At 42.1% G+C, this 10,699-nt stretch overlaps 1 protein-coding gene across 1 annotated transcript; it reads left to right on the top strand.

The window, feature by feature from the left end:
* The first annotated feature begins 3,950 nt into the window (after positions 1 to 3,950).
* LOC144118747 (uncharacterized) lies at positions 3,951 to 10,239 on the top strand. The gene is made up of 4 exons (XM_077651589.1): positions 3,951 to 4,088; positions 7,579 to 7,637; positions 8,547 to 8,636; positions 9,598 to 10,239. The coding sequence occupies exons 1-4, from the start codon at positions 4,022 to 4,024 to the stop codon at positions 9,718 to 9,720; spliced, it is 339 nt and encodes a 112-aa protein (XP_077507715.1). The 5' UTR covers positions 3,951 to 4,021; the 3' UTR covers positions 9,721 to 10,239.
* The last annotated feature ends 460 nt before the right edge of the window (positions 10,240 to 10,699 follow it).

Here is a 10,699-nt window from a genome sequence, read left to right as displayed (position 1 = left end):
ATGCTGTGTGTGAGTGAAACTTTCTTGCTTTATACACGTTGCATGTCTAACCACTTGGAACATTAACGACGGAGGTTGGACCATTTACCAGTGATCCAGAAGCAGCCCGTCGAGCAGAAAGAGCGGTAACAAATTTCTCAGATTAGAGCGTTAACGAAATTTATGTAGTATGAAATTTCATGCCTACCATTTAACTTGATCGCCTTTTTTATTTTTTAATGTGGTTTCTTTGCCTGAAGCCTCCGGAGACAACACTGCACCATACACATGGAATCGTCTCAAGTAAAGATTAAGCGCGTATCAAACGTGGTAAACTGGAACTCGGAAAAACATACAGATGCGTAGGACCACAAAATATTGTCTTAAGGTTCGCATAGATTGCCGAAAAGAGCAGAGTATCAACTTATACTTCAAGTTTGCTTATGACTCCATAATCATTGAAACCACTGAAGCTATTTTGTTAGATAGTTGGAATATTGATGTAACACGGGGAAATGGCAGCAACTAATTCCCTCTACGCAGCATTCAGGATACTTGAAATGAAATGAAAAGAACGTATTTTAAAAAAAAAGAACTTTAAGCCGAGGCAAGCGCCAGCTACTTTGCAAATATCGTTTCATTGGCAGTCAATGACTAAACATTGGTGCATAACTTTTTACTTTACCCAAACTCTGGTGTGAAGTACAAACAGTGAGCTCGTTGCATTGTCAGAACTATGCCAGATCAGTTTTTGGAACGAAAAAAAAAAACAGTTCTCTGAGGTCTGGTATGTTGAAATAATCAGCTTCTTCTGCACAGAACGTAACCTAAGCACGTGAGACACGCAGGAAGGTAAGAGAAAACTGAATACCTGCTCGTACTGTGCTGCACTATCTTGCGTGATTCGGACTGTGCGCTATTGTAGCCTGGCATGCACTTTCATTTACTTCATAACTCTCTAAATATTGGTCACGCAATTCGTGATGCTGATTCCTTTTTTGCAGGGAGAGACAAGAAAAGCATCATGCCGCTCTATTGTAGCGGAAGTAGTTGGGACTTGGCATTTATCCTGTGCGCGTTGCGTTTTCACTTTTCTTGCTGCGCAGCTGACCTGCTCAGTTTGGTTAAAAAATTAATGAAATTGCATTTTGGGCACTCGGCAAGGCACGTAATGGGAGAAATTCATAGCTGCTTTTCACACAATGGTACTGACAACCGATTCATGGTGAAGGTATCGGGAAAGAGGAAGACTAATGAAAGAAGCAAGACACAGCACGACCGCTGGTGTCGTGTCTTGCTTCTTCCTTTTTATTTATTTATTTATTTATTTATTATTACATAAACCTGCAGCGCCCAAAAGCATTATTTCAAGGGGGGGGGGGGGGGACACAATAACTTCTGCTCGTTTTGCCGAAAGTAGCACACGTTAACAAAAATACGACACAACTAATAATGGATGAGTGGAATCATGCAATGATGGAGGATAACCGCGCTCCATAAATACATATACTCTAATGAAATGAAATACACGCGCAAGAGAACTGCGCGCCACGTCACACATCAGATCAGAATGCGCGGAATTGATATTCCGTGCAGAACTCAGTGACGCCGGCTGACGGCCTGTTTCACTCATTGATCGGGCTACCTTGAACGTGAATTCGATTTAACTCGCCCAACTTCCCTCCTTACTACGGAAAACAGGACGTGCTCGTTAGGTTGGTAATCAATGCCGTGGTTGCTTGAGTGGCCCTTCATCACAGATGAAAGTGAGTAGATCAGACTCCCCAGCCTTATCCTGCTTTTCTCTCATTTTGCTTCCGCTATCAGTCGAGGATATTTGGAACGCCTGATTACCGTGTTATCTACCAGACTTCTGAGCACATGTTGGCTGCCTGCTGCAATAGAGCTGTTATCGGGGGAAGCCTTAAAGTATAATTATCAGTGCTCAGCCAAGGATACTGTTCTCGGTTACAAGTAGGCCAAAGCAGACCTGAGTTATCATAGCAGATACGAGATTTAGCGGTGGTAACGCATTTCTGTGGAGTAGCAATGCATGGAAGCTATTCTCATTACCTTTTATCATGGGAAATTATAGGCGGGCTATGTACAGCTAAGAGTGTTCGAAAAAACCATTCCCCTAAAAGATGGCAGTGCTATCCCAAACAAACTCCATTCACGTCTCAAGAGACTATTGAGCTTTACTGTCAGGGAAGGCAAAATCCCCACAAAGGGTTTTGTGCGGCGCCTTCAGTCATATAGACAGAATGTAGTGTGCATCAAGTGGAGCATTTTCCTGGTGTCATAAAGGTCATAATTTTTGGGGGTTGGCTCATTCCCGTCATACATATTGGTGCAGGCAGGAACGCTTTTGTTATGTTTTTCTCTTTTTTTCCTGTTTACATAATCAAAGGCTCTGGAGGGAATTACATGAGGAGAAGGGGCGATTGAATAAATAATACAGAACTTTTGACAAAACAGGCAATTACATAGATAAAACAACCACAAAAAAATGAATGCCATGTACAGGAGGCTGAAAGAGTGAAAAGAAGAATGCCCTACAGACACTGAAAGTCCAATGAAAGCATAATGCGGCAGTTGTTTGCTACAAATTCTTTTTCTTAGTCCTAATAGAGCATTTGCATGTTTGTTTTTTGGGCTTCATGTCGTTAAGCCTGACTTGCTAAACAATATGTGGTGTACTGCATAAATAACACACGAAACTTTGAATGCGAGCTAGAAGCCTAAAATTTTAGGCTCACGCTCTAAAACCAATCATGTTTTTTTTTTTTCGTGTGAAGCTATCATATATATATATTTCGAATATCAATGTGCAACTTTTTCTACCATGGTGAGAGGGCCGCGATTTCTATTTGCTTTCTCTGCTAGCTTCGAATTTGATATCATTTGACTCGCATGTTAATAGTGCGAATTTCTCGAATATGTGCACATGGGAGAATTTTATTGAAGATTAGGTCGCTTGGAGATGTAGAGGTAAATATGACTAGCAGTAACAGCTGCGCTGTACACGCAAGTTACTGACGTTGCACTAATAAAGGTCGTACTGACTTTGTCACCAGTCAGCATTAACCATTGCAGGCTTCGTTTGCTTATATTAGTGGCGTTGCCACCTAAAATTAAAGTCCCCCGGCTAGGGATGGGCCTTCGGTACAAGTAGGTCACGCTACGAAGATGACTCGTTTCATATATTCAGAAGACGTTGAATGTTTTTGAAATTTAATATTCATTCAATTTTTTATAGCCTCTTACAAAAATAGCAAAGCAATGCAGGCAAATATATGAAAGTCTGCAGAGTTTAAACTTGCAAAAACGTTTGTACCACTGACTTTTCAATCACGTTTCAGATATTAACTAGGAGTTCAGTTGCCGGTGAATGGCGACTCGCCAGAGACACGTGTGCTTTTTCTGGTGAAAAGCATGAAGGACTGACAAATTTAATTTAGCAGGTGTTTCTTTAGTTCTTGCGCAGCCTTCTTAATAAATCTTTTTGTCAAACAGGGTTCCGTATATCGGCCGTTATATTTTTCTACCTTGTAGCGAGTGAGTGTTGATCAATAACTCCTCGATTATTATTGGAAAACATAATAATTACTGGAAAGTCCTAAAATTCATATGAGTTTTTTTTTTACTTCCTTCCATTATGAGACTTTAGGAGCGCTGGAAAGACTAACTCAACTTATTTAGGGCACTTTGATAGGCACTTTTAGAATTACATTTCTAGGTACTTCTGGCCCAGAAAAAAAATTGCAAGCGACGCCTGTAATGATGGTGTGGCTCCATTCATAAAAAAAAGAAAACTAGAGCGGAAACTGCTGCCTGAAGAGAAAACATTCCACTGCTTTCTGGTATCAGCCTACGTCACGTGTCTGTCCAAAGGACAAGAATGTGTATTGAAAGCGACTGTTTGCCGCCCACTTTTGCATTGTAGACGCGCGGAGATGACACACTTTCTCGCAACATATAAAGAACAAAGCGGCTTCTCAACATCTCTAGTCTCAGTGTAGTCGGACACGCAGACGTCAAAATGAGGTTCCAATTTGTGGCCGCCTTTTTAGTCGGAAGCTGCATTTCAATCTCCCTTGCCACGCGAGGTAAGCCTTTCCTTTAAAGTAAGGAGCATTCTCTTTAAAACATCTTTCTTTTAGTGTAGCCTATCAGTGAAAGGCGCAATCCTGGTTTAACAAAAAGAAAATAATATGTTCATGACAACTGCACTGAGACGTATCCTTATTTAATTATTTGTGCGTGTGGTGCTCCTCGTTCGCAAACAGTATAGAAATTAGTTTGAACGCTGATGGGTTTTTATGAGGCGCTCCGTGGATTCACAAAATTTGCATATGTAAAAAAGGCTTGCTCAAAATGAACAAGACTGCTTACGGTAGCATACCCTACCTAAAATTTTAATAGGCTTAGATGATAACGTGCTGTTCCTAAATTTCCTTTTTTATATCATAGTATTCGAAGGCAGCTAAGGGTTTAACGAATATAAGATGTATTTTTTCGATGCCGTGAGAAGCCGCCGCGGTGGCTGAGTGGTTATGGCGCTCGGCTGCTGGCCCGAAAGACGCGGATTCGATCCCGGTCGCGGTGGTCGAATTTCGATGGAGGCGCAATTCTAGAGGCCCGTGTGCTGTGTGATGTCAGTGCACGCTAAAGAACCCCAGGTGGTCGAAATTCCCGGAGCCCTTCACTACGGCGTCTCTCATAGCCTGAGTCGCTTTGGGACGTTAATCCCCCATAAAACCAAACCAAATCGATGCCTTGAAAGCATCATCTGCGCTACATCACTGCGAAGACGATGAATAATAGCTGCTGCATTTCCCTCTACTTTTGATAGATATGAACGTTGCAAATCTAACACGTGAAACTGAACTCACTCACAAATGCCAACACTATTTTAATGCTTGACATGTACAGAACAGGCGCAAATCTGCGCACATGTGCACCTGTTACAAATCTCACGTTAGTTTCCACATTTAGAGTATTATAATGAATAACTCAGTGTTGAGTTTGCACAAATGACTAACGCTTTGATTTTAGGCGGCACTGCACGAAACTAAACTCATCAGCGGTAGTTTCATTAGAGGACAGAAGGAACTTATATGTATATTGTTATCGCACGCACGACAAGAGGCGAAAAAGAAACCTAGAGGACGGAGCGCGGATGTTCAATTGAGGTTTATTTCAGAGATACGTCACATTTATACGTTCGTCCTAATCACGCCTGGAGCTAACAAACAACGACCACAAAACACTGTCATGCTGGCGTGTGCGGGACAGATTTCCAACTAGATACGGAGCTCCTTTTTAGTGAGCGAGACTGATGTTTTGCGGACGCGCGAGACGAATTCCTTCTTTAAAGAGGGTGCTTCGAAAATTTATGGGCAAACTTGGGACGCGAACTTTTTCGAGATTCTAGTTCCAGGAGGAAGAATCTAGGAGAAACCGTCTGTCAGGGCCAACTCCAGAAAATTTTATCTGCTTATGCTGAGGGAACTAAACGAATTTAAATGAAGCGCTCCTCGTGCTATGAGATGACTAAGCTAGATTAGCTCGAAATGCTATTAACCCTTTGTAAGGCAGCGGTACACGTATCCCACTTGCTTCAAGTGCCGACGAATGAAAAATGGTGTTATTTTCTGCCAAACCCTGCCGAAGATTCAAATGAACCATTCAGCGCGTTTTTATTTTCTCCCATAGTCCTCCTTGGCGTTTTTTGTACTAGTGCGGGTGTGAAGTGCGAAAGCGCCAAATGAGCAGAAAAAAAAATAAAATTGTTGAGCTCTTGATCTTCTCCATCAGTCAACTGCCACATAATACTTTTAGAGCAATTTTTACATCTAATGCAAGCTGTCTCATACATCCGAAACATTGACGTACGGATACGTACCATATCTGAGGTCGTTTTTCGAAGTCATTGGCACAACTTTTTGCCCCCACTTCACGTAGTCTAACCGGCTCATCGAGTTTGCCTGAAACTTGGCCTTGAGGCTGACCGTGGCTAAACCATAAGTAAAAAATAAACAGATTAAATATTGTGGCGACTGGGACTCACACCTGCGGCGGCGCGAACAAATCAACTTCACTCGGCAGTGCACGGGAGTGCTATGCTGTCGCTGCAGCCGATGACGCCTCGTGTTAAACTGCGACACACCCTCGCTCTGTGTATTGATCGTCATCGTCTTTTTCAACTGACATTAATACGTTAAAACCATAACACGTTTTCCCGACAAGACCAGCGGTCTAAATGTCTTACCGTCTTAAATGTGATGCCGTTCAGTTCTTAGTCATGTGGTATTTTACCTTTCGCATTCTTGCTAGACATGCGTGCTGCTCGCGCTTTCTAAAGAGGAATATATATCGACAGATTAAAGTATCAGTATATTTTCACAACCAGCATAAATTGATGTTTGCAAAAGCACCACTTTATTTATTTCGTAGTCGTTGGAGGAGTACAAAGCCCGAGCCCAAGATTAGCACGGGATAACACGTACTGCCGGCCTCTCTGCACTGCGTCCCGCGTTGGAAAAATGATTAGCCAGACTATTTTCGAAATGGGAAACACACCTCCTACTGCTTTCAGATGGGACATATCACTTAAAATATTATTTCTATTATCAATCCAAGCAACACAAGTAATTGGCCCAACATTGGAACCGTATTGGCAAAGGCCGGCCCTACAAAGGACCAGGATGGAACCATCATGTTGCAGTATTCGGCCGATTACCTGTATTGCTTGAGTTAACTTCTCTGCGCATATTGCTCATGATTTGCGGCCGAAGAGCAAGCCGATGCGCTTCCTCGCGTTTAGTGCCTGGTTATGCCCTAGTCTGGCCAGGTTAGGCGCGTTTATGGCTATCGCATTCCTGGCTGACCAACTTTTGTTTGCTAACCAGGCTGACAATTTTCACGCCTGTGAAGATTTGTAGCTTCTCTCTACCTTAAGAACCACTCGCTCACCCACAAACATTCTACGGTGTGCAGTCCACGTGAAAATAGACCTAAAGACAAATCACTTCACATCTTCGCTGTGGCTTGCTCTACAAGAATACTCCGAATAGAGAACGCGGAGCAGCTTTCATTCAGAGATGCGCAAGACTTGTATCCAGAGATAATATAACGTTTTGGGCAGCGAGTGTTACCTGAAGGCTAAAAATCAATCAGCAAGAGTTGGTACATACAGGCTATAAAAAAGATTTTCATTGGCAAGATACGGCCAGTATCGCGTCATATCAGCATGCTTGCACTTGCACTTCCAACACTACATCGAAACACGATCGGCACTCATACCTGGTCACCTAATTTCTCACCTACATTGGTGTCTTGAATTGGCAGTATTTATACGCAGACACGAACCAGCATATAAAACCAGTACGCGCGAATCCTTGTCTTGTCCTCTATTACTGTCCTCAACATGTGCGTGCGCTGTTGTTCTATACCATAAGGACGATATTTTTGTTTGCACTAGCACTGCGCGTTTAACGCTAAAAAGTTCATATGTTTTTAGCCCGGATTGTTTCAAAGTACACGTATTGACAACAAAAAGTTTTCATTAAGATTTCTTTATTATTTTATACGCAGGTGAGGCAATAAAAGATTTTGGAAACAAAAAATGTGAGAGAGCTGTTCCCTTACCGCCGGTAAGTATTAACATATGAAGAAAAATTGCATCTTTAGGGCTCTAAAGAAATCCTGAAACTGCTGTCTAAGACCACACAGTCGTCACTTTTTTATGTCAGGTTCGGCGCAACTGTTTTACTTGACAACCAACCGGTAAAACCGACCGATAGGCCCATTTTGTTTTCAAGCATCAAGGTCAGGTACGAAAACTATTGTTCGGCGGTCAAGCATTTTGATAGAAATACCGCCACTTATGATGGGACTTTTTAGAGTTACTAATTTTATTTATTTTCCCAGCGATGAATATTTGTAAATTCAGCGATAATGAGTATTATCTTTTTGGTAGCAAGAAATATTGGTAGGCGGATTGGTTCGTTAACTGCTAGAATGGAGCGAAACACACACGATAGGAGACTGAAGAAAGATGGTGCGTCGGGCTCCTTTGTCCTCGTCACAAGTCCCGCACTGCACCCCATCGAGATTTTATTTAAACGCCTTCAGTGCCCAGGCCGCAGCAGCCAACTCTTCACCCTTACGCGCCGTTTTCTGCTTGATTTCGAAAGAATGAAGTACAATGTTACTGATCAGAACACAAAGTCAGTATTTAGTTCAACAAACAAAAAAGAATAATGTTTTTACACAACCAATAAAAGGAATCTGTTCAGCGCTTGTCAAATAAAGAAGCAAAAAACTGAACGAGTCTCAGTGTCAGCAGGCTCATGTTTTGGTAACACACCCTAAGAGCGTTTCAGGTGGTGTTATTCCTCATTAGCTCCCAACATGTCTTGAGCAGTGGTGCAAGTAACTGTAATTAGTGAGAACAAAGATTTGCAACAACAGATCAGTTCTGCTGAAATGCTATCCTTTAGGGTCTCCTATAGCTTGTTGATTACAAAAGATTTTATTATGTTTTTTTTCGTGGTCATTAGTGGGCATCCGCCTACCGAGGAAAATGCACGTACATATGCAAAGGATGGCCTCTTCGTGTGGAAAATGAGCCTGACGGCATCGCTTGCGGGGTAAGTGTGTTCCTTGCCATGCGCTATGTGGTAGTAAAAGCATATTTTTGTCAGCATATTTATTCACACAAAATCCAACTCATACCTCTTCCTTTTCAAACTACACATAGGGCATTCGAGACCGCAGGGAAGTGTCCTAAAGGCCCACATTTTATTGCGCAGTCCTGACTAAATTTTTCATATAGATTAGGGCCATGCTTCGACAATAGTCTGTCACACTTCTGAAGATTTAACTGGTAATTACAATAGAGTAAGACGCAGTGCATATATTACAAAGTACAATAAATGCTGCCCCAGATGTCACGGAAAGCCGTGCTTACTTGCATCCCTTCCTGGCTTTGTGAACGCTTCATTCAACAAAACGGACTGCCAACTTCGTTATCTGCTGCACCTACTGCTGCACATCTGCTGCAAGTAATATCTTTTCACTCACCGGCTTGTATTCGGCAATATGTTTATTTCAGTTTTTTTTGTTTCTCAAAAGCTCCTTTCATACTTGCAATGAATCTATGTTTTAAACTTCTCTTCTTCACATCGTGAGGACTATTTTTGACAGTACTCTAGGCTTCGCGCGAATGCGATGCCACGTATCTATCCAGTTTGGCGGTGTGAATTCATGCCATCTGAACTGATGACCTGACACAAAGGCTGCGGCGGAAAGGCTGTAGTGAAAAATATTGAGCTGTCGTCATCTGCCAGGAGTCAAGAGAGCTGCTCTATTTTTCTTGGCAGACATATGGTTGTACTCGGATGAGTGGTACAGATAATTAAGCGCAATGATTAGAACAATAAATATGGCCCTGTGACTAAATTAGTATGAAACAAAAGTATGACGTAGATATGATGGCAAAATATGCATGAGCTGGTTTTTCACTGTTGAGCTTCCAGCCAATGCAGTCCTTCTTAGCTGCTCGTTGTTTTCAAAGTAATCATACTCTCAACGTTTTCATTTCACGAGCAGCTTGTCACCATCAACCCCAGGAAGCGGGTCTGCCAAGCCGGTCACTGCGTGAGAGCTGATTGGGTCAGCGGTCATCCGGCAGCAACGACAACCTTCATGCCTTCACTGTTCACCAAAGACTAGAGCTTCACACCCTAGGCACCATCTTGCGCCGAAAAAGGTGCGGCAATTAAGTTGCCATATGATACGAAAGTCGCTTTCTGAAATGAAAATGCCTATGAGACGCACTCATTGAAAGTGTTACGTTTTATGTTAAGCTTGTATAATATTAGAGGCATTGCATGTATGGAATGACCTATTTGTCAGAGATAGAACTGAAGTTGTCGGATAGTATAAATGGCAGATTGTTATTCTGGGTGTGACAAGCAGAAACGAATCTTGAACGCACCGCGAGGAAATGTAGGAAAAGATGCCCATTATTTCTGCGCTTATATAAATCCGAGGACTAAATACTCAATTTCTCATAGTTCCTGACATATTTTACCAAAAGTCTTTCTTGTACGTTCCTTCACATTTGCATGCGCGTTAATAAACTGATCTCTCTCGCGTCGCTGTGATGGATCCTTGTAGTCTTATAAATTATTTTTTTAACGAAAGAATGTGTTTTGTCACGTATGTGCGAGACTGCTTAAATAAAAAATATTGACGGTTACGAGTGTGTAACGAATGTTTCAGCGTCAGCTGTTGTGAGACAGCCAACAGCGATGCTCGGTGGTTCGTTTGAATGCATTAGCAGGAAACGTTCATTATACCCGAGGTGGTACATTTCGGTTCATTATATCGAAGGTCAATACACCATGTTCGTTAGTCTGAGGTCCAGACACGATAGTTCGTTATATCAGAGGAGGCGTGATTCGGCTGTGGTCTAGAGTCCGCCAAAACCCGTATTACTATGCAGAAAAAAAACCGTGTACTGATCTGAAAAAGCCAATTTTTAAATTTTATTGCCGGGTTATCGTGGAACACCTTGTATATTTTCTCCCTCAATAATCTATTTGCATTTTGAGCAGCAGAGAACAGGCCATGGCAAACAAGAGAATCTTGCTACAAAGAAACTCTATCTTAAAGCTCTTGTTACTAGAAACTGATATCGCGCAGTACG

Source organism: Amblyomma americanum, chromosome 2 (genome assembly GCF_052857255.1).
Source record: "Amblyomma americanum isolate KBUSLIRL-KWMA chromosome 2, ASM5285725v1, whole genome shotgun sequence".
NCBI classification, from domain to species: domain Eukaryota; kingdom Metazoa; phylum Arthropoda; class Arachnida; order Ixodida; family Ixodidae; genus Amblyomma; species Amblyomma americanum.
The sequence above is the reverse complement of the archived record's forward strand: the minus strand, read 5'-3'. Positions and strand labels throughout refer to the sequence as shown.